At 46.9% G+C, this 19,532-nt stretch overlaps 1 protein-coding gene across 2 annotated transcripts in view; it reads right to left on the bottom strand.

Annotated features, from left to right (window-relative positions):
- The window catches only part of zeb2a (zinc finger E-box binding homeobox 2a), a 62,302-nt gene extending 43,240 nt beyond the window's left edge, over positions 1 to 19,062 (bottom strand). Inside the window, exons 1-2 of one of the 2 annotated variants that reach the window (XM_073473523.1) lie at positions 19,011 to 19,062; positions 17,785 to 17,924 (exon numbers count right to left, since the gene is read on the bottom strand). In XM_073473523.1, coding sequence (XP_073329624.1) covers positions 17,785 to 17,857 — 73 coding nt within the window. In that variant the 5' untranslated portion in view covers positions 17,858 to 17,924; positions 19,011 to 19,062. Of the gene's footprint in view, positions 1 to 17,784; positions 18,090 to 19,010 lie in introns of those variants that run through there. The other variant, XM_073473522.1, reaches the window with a different exon arrangement.
- Positions 19,063 to 19,532: the final 470 nt, after the last annotated feature.

The following is a 19,532-nucleotide window of genomic DNA, read 5'->3' as shown; positions in this document are numbered from 1 at the left end:
GGTTGAAGGTTACAACACCTCGTCCCCGGTGGACACAGCGTCCTTTGTTTGTGTCTCAGTAATGACTGCTGCGATTGACTTGAATGGGGGCTACAGTGCAGACACATCCAGGTCTTATTGAATTCTCTTCTGGTCTGCTGCACGTATACATAAGTCGGATGGTAATTATTGTCTGGTATCGCTTGGATCAATTTGCATTTAACCCAGATTTCAGGACCAAAGAGGATTGTGGCGCGTCGAGCCACGACGAGACGACACAGAAACAGGGACAGGAAGCCGTCTTCTCTCCGTCTTTACTCCTCGTCTGTGATGAAATAAACATCTCTGCTGGTTCGTCGTCTCCGTTCGGTTCACTTAGAACTCACAGTCTGCACATTTAGTTTGGTTTCACACAGCAGACGTCCAGAAGACAAAAGACGCTCCTGAGAGGACGTGAAGACGCCCCCCCGACCCCTCCACCGCCACCACCACCCCGGGGCAGGCTGCGTCCACTGGGTCACCTAGTTCTGCCCCAGAGGGGGAGGGGGGGGTTTCTTTTCCCAGGCTCATTAGGAGTCTGGGGCTCTGAGGGAGATTCAGGTGAACTGGTTTACACAAGAACTGGACAGACTCCCACTACTCCCAGTCTGACTCCACTGAAACATCAACCTCCAGCAGCTCCAGTTTACAACAACAACACGATATCTGAGTGTTAGCATACAGCTAGCACAGCCTAACTCAACAAAATGTAGCCTGATCCACCACAAAGCTGTTATAACTCCAGTTTAACTGTTAGCATTTAGCTGTCTAGGCTAGTAAGCCCTCTAACATATGGTTGGACAAGTGTCAACACAGGCCTTAGCGCCTGCGCTAACACTTAGCATGGGACCTGCTATCAGCGTCAAATGTTTAACTGTCATAAATGTTTTAAATGTCTTACATCTTTGAACATGATGTAGCTGATAAACGTGACGCCTGCTGTCACTCAGCACAGTGTATGTTAGCCACGTGCTAGATGCTAACTAAGTGTTAAACACAAACCTTCTACCAACCAACACAATGAAGGCGTGTTAGGATGAAAACCACTACTATCAATGCTATTCCACACAGTAGCACAATTGTGTAGGTGTTAGCATTTAGCTTACTAACAGTCAAAATGCAAAAGTAAAAAGATGTGGCTAAATTGTTAGCATGGAGGCTGCTGTCAGTCAACACACTGAATACTAAAGTTTAGTACTTAAAATACCTCATGTTGTTAGCATGAAGCTAACTTTTTTAAAGTGTTGGCATGTAGGCCACTTTTAACACAGAATGCTAAAGTGAGCCTGTTATCACTTCACACATTGTTTGCTAAGCTGTTAGCTTGTAGCACCACAGATGATGAGCTACACGGATGATTTTGGCTAAAACTCTCGTCTGCAGTAAAACACGTCACAGACATAAATGTGTTTTTTCACTGTGTTGTCTTTTAACCTCCATGTTTGACCCTGACTGACCGGATTTCAGCTTTTTCAGAGTGAGTTATTGATCGACCCGGTTTCGCCTGTTTTCCTGTCACATCATCACGGTTGCACCTCAATCCATGTGTGAACTGATCCAGACGTTAACATGCTTCATCTGTGTCACATCGATCCGACTAAAAAAACTGATCAGAGACGCGTCGCAACATGGCCGCCGCAAACAGCGATACAGACACACGGCGCAGTGTAAACACACAGTGACCGGTGAGGGAAGGAAAGAAAAGAAAAAGCACACACACATCAATGACCTCCATTGAATCTGGTCCCTTTGAGCGAGACACAAACAGCCAATGAGCGCGCACAAAGCCGGCCTTTCAAGTTCATCTGGACTGATGTAATAAAATTGACACATGGAGTCGGTTGAATTCTGGGGCGCCTGTTACCTAAACTCTCATTTCCAAAGCACTGTCACCTCCCCTCACTGCAAATGAATCAATTACAGAGCAGTATAATCCTGTTAGGGGGGAGATGAATGCATACCTCCCCGTTGGCAGGTGCTGGCAGGCTGAAGGGGCTTATTGGAGCAGGCGATATCAAAGCTGGGGGTTTTATCTGCCACATTAGAACCACTGCAAACCACCGAGTACAAGCCGCTGTGCCTGCGCCCGCTGTCTTAGCCTACACAATGAAATACTATTCAAAATGGTAATGTTACCAACAAAACCTGAGCACATCTCGCTGCAGATTTACAGACCAGAGTGTTTATTTCAGTCAGAATTAAAGACACTTCTGCTGCTGCTGCTGCTTCAGACAGCACGTCTTCATCCCTCTCAGATGAACCTTCAGGTTTCCTACACTCACTACCAGACAGTCCACTGCGCTCAGACACGTGTATAAATATAGAGACATTGTGTATCATGCTGATGCAGCGCCGCTTTATTTTTACTGCAGCACAGTTGCATCAGATGGAAATATTCAACATTCAACAAACTCAGAGTTTTGACCTTTGAGGCCTTCTGGAAACTTTGTGCCGTCCACTCAAACTTTATGTGGAAAAAAGTTACAGAATTTGAGTTCTGACTGCAAATCACGAGACAAACAGTTCTGATCCGGAAATACATTTTCATCCCGAGAACGCAATTTCTGAAGAACTTGTGGTTGTGAATGCTGAAAACTGGACTGGTACCATTCATGTCTGGTATTCTGGTTCTAGACTGCAACACTCTGGAAGTAGAACCAGAACTAGCTGACAGTTCTGGTGCTCGGCAGAACCAGAGAAAGTAACTAAGTATCACAGTAACTGACGCTCTGGGTGGGCTGAGCAACAATAACAGGGTTCGTCTTCACTGAATAAAGTTTAACCCACCAACCAAACGGCTCTGAGAAACACGACGAGCGTCCTCAGATACACAAACACAACATCGAGCAGCGACTCGACGTTTTTTGTGTTTTTGATTCTTTGATTGGGTGAAAAAACTCAACACAAAGTTTTGAGTCCTTGGTTTTATTCAGATCTACAAAGTTCTGTGTTCGACCTGACGCACTGAGTCGAGCTCAGTTATCGTAGCAGAACTAAACCCGGTGCGAGTCGTACTGTCGGACGTCCCTCAGCTGTGAGGCCGCAGCTTGTAAACGTGGAGGTTTATTGTCAGGTACAACTGTTACTGTTGGAGGCTGCAGAGCAGCAGAGGGGTGAGGTGGGAGGGGTGAGGGTGAGTCGGTGGGAACCAACAATCCAGCTCATTGTTTCGGCGGTGGCGGCGGTGGCGGCGCTCCTGGGCGCGCTCAGCTCCGACACATTCACAAGGTCCAATCTGTCTGGCAGCGGCGGCCGACATTCTGAAGCACCTTGTCAGATAACGCCTGAACCGCAGCGAGGAGCGGCCCGGGGGCAAATAATGAAACCAACAATGACAGAAGGGCTGAGTGCAGCCAAGAGGGAGGACCGGGGGGGAGGAGGGGACGGGGGAGGCGGGGTCAGAGACAACAAGATGGAGGGAGAGAAAGAGAGAGTGGGAGAGAGAGAGAAAGAGAGGAGGCAGGGGGAACAACTAAAGCCCCTGCTTCACCCTCCCTCACCCCCTCCCCCCGCCTCCCCCTGCCTCCCCCCGCCGTCGGCCCTGGCTCACCCAGACCATTGTGCACCCGGGGGGGTTCAGGAGATAAATGGCCGCATGTTAACCACGTTTGACAGGCTGCACAAAAGGGGACACCTCGGGTCCCATGACGCAACCTGTACACCCCCACCTCACCCCACCTCACCCCCACCTCACCCCACCTCACCCCCACCTCACCCCCAACATCCCCACGGAGGTACACCCCCCCCCTCCACCTACACCACCATCAACATCACCACCCAAACACAGGAGCTACAGGAGGACGGTCCCACTGAAGACACGCGGGGATCAGGTCCAGACTGGACAGGAAGTCACTTTCAGAATAAGGGCTTCATGATAACCAAGAACAGAAGAAGTGAAAACAGTTTACGAACACGAACAAGTGGAGCAACGGATCAGAAAGTTCTCCTGCTGATCGATAACGAACTAACGTTCACTCTCATAATCAATTTAATTTCACCAACTGATCCTGAATCACTGACCCGGTTCAGTCTGACGGGTTTAAACTCCACCGAGCCGACCAGACGTCCGGCCGAGGGTTCACTGAACGCATCACATCACATTGTTTACAAACACTGTTTGCTCATTAGCATACTTCCCAGCATGCATTGTTTCTGGATTAATTGTTGACTGAGTCTCTGTTGAGAGTGACGGTGCGTTTTAATTTATCAGCGACTCGTTTTACATCTTTACTCACTTTCAGATGTGAAGTTCATATTTTATCATCACATGAGGAAAGAAAATCTGATGCACATGTGACAGAAGCCAAGTTTCACATGTGAATAAAGTTTGTGAATCACACACGTTCACGTTTTTTGGCTTTTTCGCATGATTGACACACAAGGAAAGAAATCATGGCACATTAAATCACATTAAATTTGCTTCTTCACATGTGAAAATGTAAATCTGATTTTTTCACATGTGACATTATTTTCTTTTCACACGTCAGAGTTTTAGTTCGCATGTGAACATGTGGAATAAACATGCAAACAAGTAAATGTGACGTTTATGTGCCGTGACTCATGTGTGTGTGTCTGTATGAGTTAATGTGGGACATTATTTGACATTTTTACTTTAAATGTGAAAACATTCAGGTCACGTGGGCGTTTCTGTTCAGTTTTCAGGTGACGGTGAAACATGTCTGCTGACGGCGCTGCAGCGCTGAGGAGCTGCTGACTGCTCCTCCTGACTGCTGCACCTGACTGCTCCTGACTGCTCCTCCTGACTGCTCCTCCTGACTGCTCCTGCTGACTGCTCCTCCTGACTGCTCCTCCTGACTGCTCCTGCTGACTGCTCCTCCTGACTGCTCCTCCTGACTGCTGCACCTGACTGCTCCTGACTGCTCCTCCTGACTGCTCCTCCTGACTGCTCTTCCTGACTGCTCCTGACTGCTCCTCCTGACTGCTCCTGACTGCTCCTCCTGACTGCTCTTCCTGACTGCTCCTGACTGCTCCTCCTGACTGCTCCTCCTGACTGCTCCTCCTGACTGCTGCTCCTGACTGCTGCTCCTGTCTGCTCCTCCTGACTGCTCTTCCTGACTGCTCCTGCTGACTGCTGCTCCTGACTGCTCTTCCTGACTGCTCCTGACTGCTCCTCCTGACTGCTCCTCCTGACTCCTCCTGACTGCTCCTGACTGCTCCTCCTGACTGCTCCTGACTGCTCCTCCTGACTGCTCTTCCTGACTGCTCCTGACTGCTCCTCCTGACTGCTCTTCCTGACTGCTGCTCCTGCTGACTGCTCCTCCTGACTCCTCCTGACTGCTCCCCCTGACTGCTCCTGCTGACTGCTCCTCCTGACTGCTCCTGCTGACTGCTCCTCCTGACTGCTGCTCCTGACTGCTCTTCCTGACTGCTGCTCCTGACTGCTCCTCCTGACTGCTGCTCCTGACTGCTCCTCCTGACTCCTCCTGACTGCTCCTGACTGCTCCTCCTGACTGCTCCTCCTGACTGCTGCTCCTGACTGCTCCTGACTGCTCCTGACTGCTCCTCCTGACTGCTCCTCCTGACTGCTCCTCCTGACTGCTCCTGCTGACTGCTCCTCCTGACTGCTCCTGCTGACTGCTCCTCCTGACTGCTCCTGCTGACTGCTCCTGCTGACTGCTCCTCTGAGGCTCTGAGGCTTCGCTGTTGGTGGACATGATGGTGCAGTTTGAACACATCTGTCTGCAGCTCGTCTCCGTGTTCAGCTGTAATAAATCACCGTGGACAAAAGCGGCCGAGTGCAGGAGAATGAAGCGTCTGTCAGCCTCGGTTCAGGCTGAAGGCTGGGAGGATATTTGGGGCTGGGGGGGCTGGTTTGGGTCGGGAGGGGGGATTATTCTCCTCCGCTAACCTTTTCAGCTCTGCCTGCTCCTTTGATGGCTGACAGGACTCACAAAGGCACCTGCCCCATCCCCGAGTGTCCCCCCCGCCTCCCCCGGCTCTCCTCCCCTGACCTGACCGGCATTCCTGGCCCACAGGGGGTCCTCCCCATGGCTACCTTTACACCGCCCGCCCCCCTCGGACCAAAGTCTGGTAATCCCACAGCAAACAAGGTTGTGCCGGCTCAGAAAACACGCACGAGACTTCTCACAGCCGCTCGGCTACAAGGTGGACGACTGATGCGGCCCGTCACCGTGGGAAACAAGACGGGATGAAAAAAATGCATTATGGGATTGATCCAATGGGAAGATGTGAAGGTGCACGAAGGAGTGTGAGGCGGACGTCAGCGGCAGAAACACAAAGACGATCAAATCAAAGGAAAACGACTGAACTCTGGTGCAACTTTGGTGCATTTTAGAGACGCTGTTTTTATAAATAACATTTTTCAGTGAATTAATTCAATTAAACCACAAACTCTCTATGATGATTCATTTCATAGTCGTTTATATGAAAACACTTTTAGGAAAGATTTTTTGATTTTTGATGATGGAAATGCATTTTTTAATTTCTTCAGTTTTTTTTAAATTCATTTGCCACTTCTGGTGCATCATTTGTTTCTGCAGGTTTCACTTTGAGCCTTCGTGGATCGTACTGACGTAGTTTTGTGTCAGTCTGACTGAAGATGTGTTGAAGTGTTGATGTTAATGTCAGTGATCGTCTCTTCTGCCAGTAATAATGTCTTTGAATGTACTGACGAGAGGTTAATGAACAACACCTGAATGCAGCAACAACTCTTCCAAAATCTGGACAAACATGTAGAGTTGAGGTTTATAGACACACACACACACACACACACACACACACACACACACACACACACAGTGTTGTCTCTTTTATTCATAGTTAAACAAAACTCCTCCGTCACGCCATTTAGCTCAATAAAAATGTCCGACAGCCGTAACCCTTCATCAGGCTCCAGCTGTCACTCACAAACCTGACTGAGTGTGTGTGTGTGTGTGTGTGTGTGTGTGTGTGTGTGAGGACAATAAGATGGACAGAAATGTTAAAGTGTCCATGAAACTCCATCAACATTCAAGGCCCCGCCCACTGAAACAACCAATCAGAGCAAACTGAGAATGATGAGAACTGTAAAGACTCAACAATCACCGCATGTTGACGTTGACTTTCTCGGCCATTTTGTGTTTTTAAACAGTAACGATGCATTTTTGCGTCAGTTGGATGAAGACGACTGTTTGAGATGAATAAACATTTATGAAAATAACGCAGCATTATTAGTTTTTAGCAGCTACTTATTATATTAAACAACGTAAAGACAGTGAGGAGTCGACGACCGCGAGTATCTTTAAGTTTAAAATGTCTGAACTGTGAAACATATCTTTGATACAGGGTCGATACGATTATGATGAGCTGAGTCAGTGAAACTCAACACCGCCTAACATCTGCCTCATCGTGGGTCATGAAGAACTTTCATGTAGTTTGTTTCCTCGTTGATCAGTCTGCGCTGACTGTCCGTCTCCGGTCTCTCTGGCTTGTCTCTCTGGTTCGTCTCTCTGGTCCGTCTCTCTGGTCTCTCTGGCTCGTCTCTCTGGTTCGTCTCTCTGGCTCGTCTCTCTGGCTCGTCTCTCTGGTTCGTCTCTCTGGTCCGTCTCTCTGGTCTCTCTGGTTCGTCTCTCTGGTCTCTCTGGTCTCTCTGGTCCGTCTCTCTGGTCTCTCTGGTCCGTCTCTCTGGTCTCTCTGGTCTCTCTGGCTCGTCTCTCTGGTTCGTCTCTCTGGCTCGTCTCTCTGGTTCGTCTCTCTGGCTCGTCTCTCTGGTTCGTCTCTCTGGTTCGTCTCTCTGGTCTCTCTGGCTCGTCTCTGGTGTTCGTGTCTCGCCGGTCACGCTGCAGCTCAGCGGTCTCACCGAGGCTGCAGAGGTGGAGGAGAAGTTTCCTTCAGCCGGACTCTGCGGAGCAGCTTTGACAGGAGTGTCAGCTCCGATACCTCAGACTCAGAGGTCACTTCAGCAGGACTTCCCCCCGAGGCTGCCGGGTCGCACCGAGCAGCGCTCCTCAGCCTCATTACTCTAATTGGTAGATCTGTGACCAGGAAGTGGTGTCCTTTCATCGCGGCCTGAAACCCTGCTGATCTGATCTGGCCTGAGGAGGTTTACGCTCTGAGAACGGAGAGACCAAGTGGACGGACAAATCCTCCTGGACACAAGAGGTGAAGTCACTGAACTCCTCCACGAGACTGAGAGGAGTTATCAGAGAAGAAGAAATCAACTGTTCAGCTGCTCGAATCAGGAAACTAGAAGCTGGTTTGACTGTCAGAGTGGAGCAGCTGAGTGTTTATCAGAGCAGCAAACACTTTAACAACGTGGTTCAGCCCAATGACACGTTCACATCTGTTCCAGTGACAAGCCGGAGACCACTGTTCAAGGCTGTGTTTCAACATCTGTAAGCGTGAAACCACTGGATGTTTTAATGTTAACACGAACCAGAGCATAAACACAACGCTGTGAAAACATACAAAAAGTCAACATATCTGTGGTTTGAAGAAGAGAACATGCTGACTGATTCTGGTGACTGGGTCGTGTGGTGTCGGTACATTTTTCAGACTTCTGACAAAAGTCTGAGTCGTTTTCTACGATGACGACACACTTTTGTTTCTTCTGCGATGCATTTTTGAGTCTTTTTTGACGATGAAGATTCATTTTTAATCCGACAACAATGATTAACTATTGAGTGGTTTCTAAGGAGTTGATGTTTTTTCTGTGTGCATCATTGATTTCGTGATATTGATGCATTTTAAACCCTTTTCAATCACAAAGGAGCACTTTGCTGTTTTCTGCAGTCTTGTTGCACCTTTGTAAGTATTTTTGCAGTTTAAGCTCAGTGTGGACACACTTCCTGTTGCTGCCACTGAAAGTGTCACCTGCAGCTTCTGTCCTCGGTTGTTCACAGATTTTAAATAAGCTGAAGTTTCTCTTTAGTCGACTAAATACCCATCATCCTTCTCACAGCGTCCACGTTCAACCGTTGTCGCTGTCAGATGACATTTCTGACTCTGAACTCTCAGGATGAACACAACGTGAAGAGGATGCAGATGTTCGACACACCTGTACCTGCTCACTGCTGTCCTGAGACGTTCAGTGACAGTTGGACAGCGCAGTGTTCATAACAACAGAACAGCAGCAACAGAACCAGAGTGTCTGAAGTGAACGACAGCTGAGCTCTGATTGGATTGATTTCAAACTGACTTCAAACAGACACAGAGGTGGGCGGAGCCTGCAGCTATGGGACAGAGGTACAGGGGGGCGTTCGGGGGGGTCGAGTCATTCAGCCGTACGCTGGCGGTCTGGACACGCAGATGTCATGACACCTTAATCCAGCCATCCGTTATTGATTGTTCCATATGTGTGCGACCTTGCCGCAGGAGCTCGGCCAATCAAACGAACCGTTCCGACGAGGGAGGGGCCAACGAGAACAACTGCAGCGGATTCACACAGAACCTGAACAGGTTTGTTTCTCTGTGACGACCTCTGAGCTGCTGAACCCTCCTCTGATGGTCGACAGTCATCAGAAGAACAAGTCTGAATTACTGTCTCAGATCAAACCTGAGACCAGACACACCTGTTCACCTGTTGTGATGCAGCCACAGCAGGTAGACGCCCCATAAACCACGACTCAAACACTAAAAACATCAAAACGGATCAGAATCAAAAAACTAATATTGTAAAAAAAAGTAGTTTGTCCAAAAAAGGGGGAAGTAACAATATTATAAAGTAAAATTATTAAAAACTAGAAAAAGACAAAAAAAGTCCAACAAATAAAACAAGAAAATTGTAATAAAATACAATTTGCAAAGAACCATTAAAATAAATAAGATAAATACAGTAAAATGAATACAAAATATGACAAAAATGTAAAAACAGTTAACTGTAATAAAAGTAAAAAAAATACTTTACTAGACTCTAAAAGTTATTTGTAAAGTTAAACAAGTGAAGAATTGTTTCGAGAAAATGACTAATTATTTTCTCATATCAGCTGCTCTTCATCCCTTTATATGAACTGAGTGTTGCATTGTGGGAAAATATCCACGAGACTAAAAGTAAACTAAAAACACAGAAAAGTGTTTTTCATCAGAAATGAATAAAACTCCAGATTCTGAAGTCAAACGTCTGAAACGTGTCATTTTATTTTAAAGCAGTTTATCTTGTGCCGTCTCTTTGTTTGTTTGTGTCTCAGTGTTTCCGTCCTGAGCGTCTCTGTTAGTGTTTGTTATTTCAGTGTTATCAGCGAGCGTCCTCCTCGTCTCTGCAGTGACGTACCTCCGCTCTGACCTTGGTGAATCCGGCCTGTTTAGGCTAACGGCGACAAAATGTCACCGGGCGACTCCGAGCTCACTCATGAAGAAAATGTGCACATGGCAACATGAACGGGGGAGGAGGGGGGAGGAGGGGGGAGGCGATATGACAATACACGCATGTCAGTCACCTTGAAACATTCAAACACCAGAGGAGTTTTTACACCAACACCATTCCACTGCACTGATGCATCATGGGAGGCGTAGGAGACGTCTGAGGAGTTTTTGTTGTTGGCGGCACAGTGACGAGCTTTGTGTGAGAGAAGAAGAAGAAGAAGAAGAAGAAGAAGGAGAAGAAGAGAGCAGTAATGTGTGTGACAGATGTTATCAGAGGAGGAATAAAGCTGTGGAGGTGGAGACAGGCAGGTGGAGGAGGGCGGCGTGTTACTGATCTGCAGATGTAGAGACTGAAGGACACTCCAGTCAACAACACGACGACTACTTTATCATGGTTTAATCTTCCTGCGTCGTCTTTATGTCTACATGTGCTGCTGTTTGTGACGTTTTGCTCTTTAAAGGTGCTTGAAAGTTATTTATTTACTTTTCAGGACTTTTACTAGAAACAATCTTGAAACTACACAAATTACAAAAGTAAAAATAAATGTTTTTACAAACTCTGCGTCCACTGGAGTCGAGTAGAAGAAACTTCAAACAAATGTCAAAATCTCTAGAGGCGACAAAACGAGAAAATTTAACCACTGGACTCAAAAAGTCTAAATACTACAACACTGAAAATAAAAGTCTCGTAACCACAACAATCGTTAATAAAAAAAACACTAACGTTTCCCAAAAACTGGCAAAAAATGAAATCTTGAAACAGCTTGAATCAAACAATGTGAATCCACTTAGTCGAGTAAATAAAACATCTCCAAATCGTTTAAATCACAAAAAAGGAAACAATCTCTAATTCTCTCTTCAGGCGACAAAATGAGAAAACCATAAAACCACCGGAGTAAAACAAATAAATCTGGTAACTACGACGAACATGAATGATGACAGGTCATGGGACTGTGATGTCACTGTGATGTCACTCTGTGGTGGCCCGCGCCCACAGACGCCGGTGCTCTTGTTGTTCTCTGTGTGTTTTATTTTGGCGGGGTGGTGTTGGGGGGGTGTATTAACCAGACTTCCTGTTGTTAATATAATGTGTCTCTGCCCGCTGCAGCTTTATCTGCTGCACCTCCCCGAACAAAAGGCCCCTTCTTCCCAGAGCGGGGCCCCGGCTCCTCCTCCGCTGTCCAACCAGAGGTGTTGGTGAAGTAAATCTGCCTAAATCCTGGAGGGGGGGTGACGACGGGTGAGGAGGGGGATGAAGGTGAATAAAGATAATCTGCTTGTCTTAACAATAAAACAGCTCCGGGACGGGAGGGAGGAGAAAAATTAGGAATTCATATCACATGGTGCATTTTAAACTTGATTCCTGACCTGTTAAGAAGCAGCTGAGCTCCGACACAAAGCTGCCGGCTCGCTGAGGGACAGTGCAGCAGCCGCGAGGGGCCCCCGGGGGCCAGCGGGGCCCCCCAGAGACAGGATATATGACAACAGCGGGTTTACAGTGGAAACATCTTTTGAACTTTTATCTTTGAACTTCATGAGGATGATTTTACACCTGCGAAGTGAGGACACTGTGCATTGTGGGGACATTAAAGAAAATGGCTCCGTACACATTGTCCAGCGTGATCCAAGTCTCCAAAGACCCGCGAGCCCAAACTGATCTACAAAGATGTTATTTACACACTTTTTTGATCTGAAATCGTCACTGTAGCTGGTAAGCTAAAGTGTTAGCATGCACCCCGTTCATGTGGAGAAGGTCCCCAGACTCCCTTTAAAAACCACTGAATTTAGTGAGTTGTTGAGTTTGGAGAAGCTTTATAAACATTATAAAACTCTGTCTTAAAGATTTGGTTCTTCTTGTGAATTCGGCAAATGTTTTACATGAAGTTCTTTCTTTCTTTGTGTAAAAGTCCACAGAGGCCCGGGAACCCAAACTGATTTGAAAAGACTTTATTTACACCCTCGATGCACAAAACACGCTAACACTTTTATCTTATCAGCTACAGTGAAGGATTCATCTTAATAAAGGCTGAAAATAATGTCTTTTCAAATGATCTCGGGGCTTCTGGAGACTTTGGGTTGGTTGTTTTTTTTGTTTTAAATCATCTCCAGCTGCTTCAGCTGTTCAGCAGAACGCTGCAACTCTGTTTTACTGTGAAGCTCCAGAAATGTTCTGTGGACTACGAGACTTCACCTGACTTTATATCATCAGGAGGAGATGATGGCTGAGCCTGACTTTATATCATCAGGAGGAGATGATGACTGAGCCTGACTTTATATCATCAGGAGGAGATGATGGCTGAGCCTGACTTTATATCATCAGGAGGAGATGATGACTGAGCCTGACTTTATATCATCAGGAGGAGATGATGGCTGAGTTTTTATTCTTGGGTGGACTGTTCCTTTAAGTGTCCCCACAATCCACAGTGTCCTCACTTCGCAGGTGTAAAACCGTCTTTACAGAGTTGATGTGTTTTCTAATTTTATTTCTAAAGTACTTTTCAGGACTGTCGGATGTTGTGAAACAGAAAACTGAACCTGTGTTTATTTCTTTGATATTTCCTTGAGATGCTTCATGCAGCTGCAGAGTCGACGCTGCCAGCTGGTCGTCTCTCTCTATAAGTCTTTCTGTGAAACGTCCACGAGTGCCACCCGTCCGTCTGTAACTCTGTCTGTCCATCACAGCGTCTATATGGGGCACAAACACCTTCCCTCCACCTTACATCCTCCTTTCTTTAACCTCCTTTTCTTTCCACTTCACCTCCCTCCTTTTCTCTCTCCTCCATCTTTTCTTCTCGAGCTCTTTTCATCTGGGACGATGCCGAGCCGAGCGGCCCGGCGGCGGTGAGAGGGTCTGAATTGTGATTAAGAACGAAGAGAGAGGAGCTGCTTTTCTTTGTTCTGCCCTCGGGGAGGTGTTTACTGAAGGGGGGTGAAACATGGTGGAGCAGATATGAAAGACATTCAGGTCAGTGAGGATGACGGTGTTCAGTACAGTGTTTGGATCAGGAGACGCTCAGAGAGTTTGTATGTATGTTAAAGGGACAAACAGGTGCTCAGAGGAGGAACAAGTCATGAAATGAGTCTCTCTGTGCTGCCTCATCACACCAAACTCCACTCAAAAAACAAGCTAATTTAATCTTCCAGAGAGCCGATTCGAATCTTTTCACTGATGCAGAATCTGCTTCCACTACGACCTTAAAGATCAGTCAGTCGAGCGTGACATCTGATCAGAGAGAAACGATTACACCAGAATGATTTCAGCTCCAAAATCTAAATGTTTTGGACGGAAAACACTTTTTTAAAATCCTAAAACCAACTGCAGAGAATCACACAGACATCACAGCGATTTGTTAACTAATAATTGTCATTATGATGTTTTCCGACTGTTGTGAGAGAAGAAAATAAAGATGATTTTCGCCTCTTCCTAAAAATAAATCAGCTTTCTGTATCAAGAAAAATGATTTCTGACTCCAGAACAAAGTTGATATTTGTTGGAAACAGGTGAAATAATCTGAACATTCATCTCCACCTTTTCCAAAAAAAACCCAAAAAACTGCGAACGTCAAATTGTGAAAAATGTGACGTCACAGCGTCCTGAATGCTTCACGCTCATTTTATCTGACATCCTCAGGTTGAGTCCGGACTGCAGGGACCTTCTGTAAACTGGTTTCTGCATCGCGAGCTGATAATGAAGGAAAAGTGGCGACTGAAGACGAGAAGCTCAAACAATGAGTCCTTCCTTCACGTCTGATCAGATGAAGCTCGGGGTTGAGGTTTAGTCTCACACTAAAGGAGCTGGTTGTCTTTCAGATGAGTCCTCAGACGGACAGGAAGGCCTCACAGGTCTTCTGTTACAGGAATGTTTTTAAAGATACACGAGTCCAAACACAAAGATCTCTTCATATAAAAGACATAAAATTCAAAGAAATCTTTTAAAAAACGTCTCTCATGACGTCTCGTTGTAAAAAGGTTTCAGTCATCGTCACTCTGCTGCTCGTTTCTACTTAATTCTGACTAATGACGAAAAAATGTACAAAAAATAAATGTACATTAAAAAATACGTCTCCAAACTAAAAAACATGAATACACGTGCATCGTCTCTTTACACCGTCATGTTAACAATTAAAAGATGAAAATGTAAAGAAATCATTTAGTGAAGCGTCTCTCTGTCCTCCTGATGTAAAGAGGACGAAGTCTCAGTCCTCCTCACTTCCTGTCTGCTCGACACTGAAATCTGACTAATGAATGCAAAAATGTCCAAAAACATAATATTTATATAAAACAACATTAATTAGTTCTGCGTCGTTTAAAACACACTGAGGTTTTATCAAACAGTCTGTCCCTGGTTACAGTCCAACGCTGGACCTCTGTCCCGGGTGTCTGTCTCCAGACTCTTTTTACTGTCATGTCAGAAAATGTAAAGAAATAATTTTTAAATCCTTTAAAAAAAAAAACCCTGATCACTGAGTCCAGACAGAGACGTGATGTCGTCCTCACTCTCTAATAATGACGGCAAAAATGTCCAAAAACACAAGATCTACATAAAACAACACGCGTCTCCAAACATGGTGACGTTTTATATAAATGACTTTAATTACAGACGCTTTTTTTTCTGCATCGTAGGATCATAAAACATCATCAAACAGGCATCGTCACCGAGGACTCGCCCATGACGTCCAAATGTCCCTGTTTCAGTCCAAAAAGAGACATTTTATTCTGTCATGTTATCAAAAAAGACACATAATGTAAAGAAAAGCATCTAAAATCATTTACAAACGTCTCTCATGAGTCTCGGTTCACACAGAGACCTTCATCGGACTCATCCTCACTCTGTGGCTTCATTTCCTGTCTGATTTACACTGTATTCACATTAATGAAGGAAAAAATGTCCCAAAAAACACAAAATCTACATGAAAAAACACATAAATACAAACTCTGTGATGTTTGTATATAAATAACATTAATAAAAAGCTCCTTTGTGCATCACAGGCTCGTCCACCGTTTTTAAACACACTGAATTTTATCCAACAGCCATCATCACTGAGCACAACGACCGCGTCCACCAAACGACCTCGTCCAAAAAGAGACATTTTATTGTGTCACGTTATCTAAAAAATGTAAAGAAAAGCATCTAAAATCATTTAAAAAGGTCTCGGTTCAGACTGAGACCTTTAACAAAGTCATCCTCACTCTGTCGCTTCATTTCCTGTCTGATTTACACTGAAAACTGTCACAAAACATGAAAAATACACGATGAAATGTGTCTTTACAGACGTTGTGATGTTTTTATAACTGACAGAAGCTCTTTTCTGCATCGGGACAAATTGTGTCAGCGTGTGTGATCACGGCCTGTTGTTGATAAAACGTCCTCGTCGTGTCGACGGGTGAATTAAACGGTTTAAAAATGCAGCTGACTTCTGTCCTCGTCTCCCCGGCCGCCTGCAGCTCTCCGACAGATGTGGAGAAGTTGTCGGAGGTTTTCGTCGCTGACAGTAAACTGTGGTGATCTGGTGTGAGCAGGTTGTAAACATGGAGACAGTAAACAGCAGCAGAGCGTCGCTCGCCCTCAGCGGACAATGACACGGCTGTGAGACATGTGGCATGAATGGTGCAGCAGGCGGCCTGACACGGCAAACATCTCCACCTGGACTCACATCTGATCCGACACCACAGATCCTGGACTGAGTCAGGATCCCGCAGCCAACATTTTCCTTCACTGATTTTAAAACGGTGCTGAGTTTGTTTGAGGATTCCTCGCTTGTTTCTTTAAATCTGACAAAAATGTTAATTTTATTTCTACAAACCACAATTACAGACTCGTCCCAGAGGGTTTTACGGTCTGCACAACATACGACAGCCTCGTCATTAGAGCGCAGATCCAGATCAGCGAGAGCGCCACGAGGAAAAATAAAAGGCTTTAATGGGGAATAAAAAGGGAGGAAACACAGCACACACACTGCAGCAACATCACACACACATCAGCAAAATACAACCAGAGTCCAGAGAAAACTTTGTGAATTTAAAATCAACTTTTAAAGCTCAGAACACGTCAGACACGAAGGGAACAATAAGAGCCAAACATCGCCACCAAACTCCATTCAATAATGTGACGATTTAAAAAAAGAAACCCGGTGATAAAACAGCTGCAGCCTCACAGCTGGATGTGACGGACAGACACCCAGAGATGGAGCAGGCGGTTCAGTCTGCACAGATCCTGTTACACCAGGCCTTAATCTGCCCCCCCACCTCCACCCTCCTCACCCCCATCAACAACCCCCCCGGGACCCCGAGAGGAGGAGACGGAGCCCAAATCCCCAGAAGAAGAAAAACCACGATGACATGAGGCGACGACGGGAGGAAACAAAACTTCAGGACGGAGAGAAAACATTTCAATAAAGTCACATTTTCATTTAAATTAGAAAACATGATTTTTTAAAACTACAATTTAAAGTCTGTAAAACGAGCGTTTCACACGACAGTCGGTCAGCGAGCGCGTCCTACGGTCCTGCTTTAAATTCTCCTGCTGCCTCTTTTGTGTTCATTTAAATGACGGATTGTGCCTTTAAATCAGCATGAAAGCTGAGTGTTAATGAGGCCTTAAAACTTATTTTTAGTGTCGGCGGAGCAGCTTTTATTGTCGCTCAGTTAACTCAAGAATTAAACGTGTGTGTGAGTTTGCAGCTGTGCGTCGCAGCAGCTGAAGATAATAAATTTAAATAAGTGAAATAATGTTGGTTTCAGTATTAACGCAGCAGCAGAGCGTCTGCAGGCTGCGGCACAAACACGCAGAAATAACAGGTTTTTAAAGGGAGTTTGGAATGAAGGAAAAATTAAAGGTTGGTAATTAATAAAGACGATGTGATTAACATGAGAATAAACCAGCAGGAAAAAAAGGAGGATGTTTGTTTGTTTGTTTGTTTGTTTGTTGAGCTCAAATAAACGAACAAACACGAAAATAAAAACAAATTAAACTAAAATCGATTTGATGATTTTTACAAAATAAAAAGAAACAAATTCATCTCGTCTCGTTTTCACATGACATCATTTGTTTGCGTGTTGTTGGGCACGCGCGGCTCCGGTGTCACTTCGTCGCTTCACGAGCACAAAAAGTGACAAAAAGACAAAAAGACAAAAAGACAAAGTGTTCACGAGCGCGTGGAGGAGCCGCGCGGATCCACAGGTCCTCACGCGGAGATAACGGTCCTCCTCCTCCTCCTCCGCCCGGGCTGCGGGTCCCGGCGGGTCCCGGCCCCGCTCCATCACGCACAGACCCCCGCAGCCTCCACTAAACTCAAAGTCCCGTTAGAAGAACTTTTCGGGGTGTTTTGTGGACTCGGGGCGGCCCGGCCCGGCCCGGCCCGGCCCGGCCCGGCCCGGCCCGGGCGGGGACGCCTCCAGGAGAGTTTGTTGCGGGACTGTGTGTGCTCGTGTGTGCGTGTCTCTTACCGTTCTTCCTCCGGGGGTTGGCCTGTTTTCGCCTCTTGCAGCGGGGACCCTCCGCCATGATCTCCTGCTTCATTGATAAGTGAGTCCAGTCCGCATGGGCTCGTCTCCGCTCCGCTGCTCCTCCCCGCCCCGCGCCGCTCCTGACAACCAGCACACACACAGTAAATCCCAGAACCAGACCCGCACTGAGACCCGCACAACTTCAGGACGAGTTAAACTCCATCCAACACACACTCTCCACTTTCTGATGTGTTTGTCGCCTCTCAGTTTGTTTGTTTTGTTGGAGAGCGTGCACCGAGCGCACCCGCCGCCCCGCGTCCCGTCCGCCTGATCTGTGATGTGAGGAGCGACTGTGCTGGTCTGACAGAGGAGGAGGGACACACACACACACACGCACACACACACACACACACACACACACACACACACACACACACACACACACACACGTTCAGCCCAAACAACTTTCTGACATCAAATATAAAACTTGTTGATTTTGGTTCTTGAGGCCTCATCGACCATCGACCATCGATCAGTCATCGATCAGTCATCGATCAGTCATCGATCAGTGTATCAGGAAGCCGTGTGAGTGGCAGCAGTGACGGAGACGTGCCGTTATATAAGCGCTGGTAACATTCAGGCCCGCAGTTGTGTAATGTGAGTGCGCAGGTCAATAAAACCAACACATCTTTACATTTCTCATCTTTTCTGTCCTCCGATAAAATGTTTAAAAACAGACTTTAAGGCGCGTATGAAGCGTGAGACGGAAGCCTGTCGGGGTCAATTAAACCTGCTGGGATCTGAATTTAATCTCGTGTTCACTTGTTTCACATTTTCCTTCTTTTTGTGGAGAAACTCGCGGCTTGTCTCCGCCCGGCTGAGCCGCCGTGTGAGCGGGGAGCGGCAGCAGCAGGACGCGGGGACAGACCTCCTCCTCCCCGGCCTGCCTGCTGCTCTGCTTCCGCTGTCAGAGAGCAGAACCACCGCTCCGGTTCTGCTCCTCCATCACCTGCATCCAGCACCTGGAGCTGAGCGCGCACCTCTCCCCTCACCTGTCCGCGCAGGTAGAGCAGCTCAGGTAACAGGCGCTTTGATTGGCTCCTGGAAGAGAGCAAGGAGAGAGGAGAGGAGAGGAGAGAGGAGGAGAGGAGGAGAGGAGGAGAGGAGGAGAGAGGAGAGGAGAGGAGGATAGGAGAGGAGAGAGGAGGAGAGGAGAGGAGACCTACCGGAGTGTGTCCTCCTGCTGAACAGACGCAGAAAAGAAAAAAAAAGTGCTGCTGCAGCGCGTGCACCTCCTCCTGTCCTCCTCCTAAAACATGAAAAAATGTGTGTGTGCTCCCGGAGGTGTCCAGAGGTGTCCAGAGGTGTCCAGAGGTGTGTCCCGGTGTGTCCCGGTGTGTCCCGGTGCGTCCCGGTGCTGCGCAGAGCGGTGCCGGGAGGGGAGCGTCGGTCCGGGCGGCAGGTCGGGACTGATCCAGTGACGCCTCCTCGCGCAGCCTGTCACCGCGTTTTTATTTTTTTATTTCCTGCAACATAAACAGGCGCGAGACCCTCCAGCACCTCCACCACCACCACGCGCCACCTATCTTCACGCGGAGGGATAATTAAGGCGTGCCCCCCCCCCTCTGATCCGGATCACTCTTTGTTCCGGATCAGTTGGAGGCTTCGGGGTTTAAATCAGGAGCTCGTGCTTCACTGAAAACAAACTGCAGCGCCAAAGCACCTGATTGGCTGTCAGGTAGATTACC

The sequence above is a fragment of the Pagrus major genome, chromosome 9 (assembly GCF_040436345.1).
Source record: "Pagrus major chromosome 9, Pma_NU_1.0".
Lineage (NCBI taxonomy): Eukaryota > Metazoa > Chordata > Actinopteri > Spariformes > Sparidae > Pagrus > Pagrus major.
The sequence above is the reverse complement of the archived record's forward strand: the minus strand, read 5'-3'. Positions and strand labels throughout refer to the sequence as shown.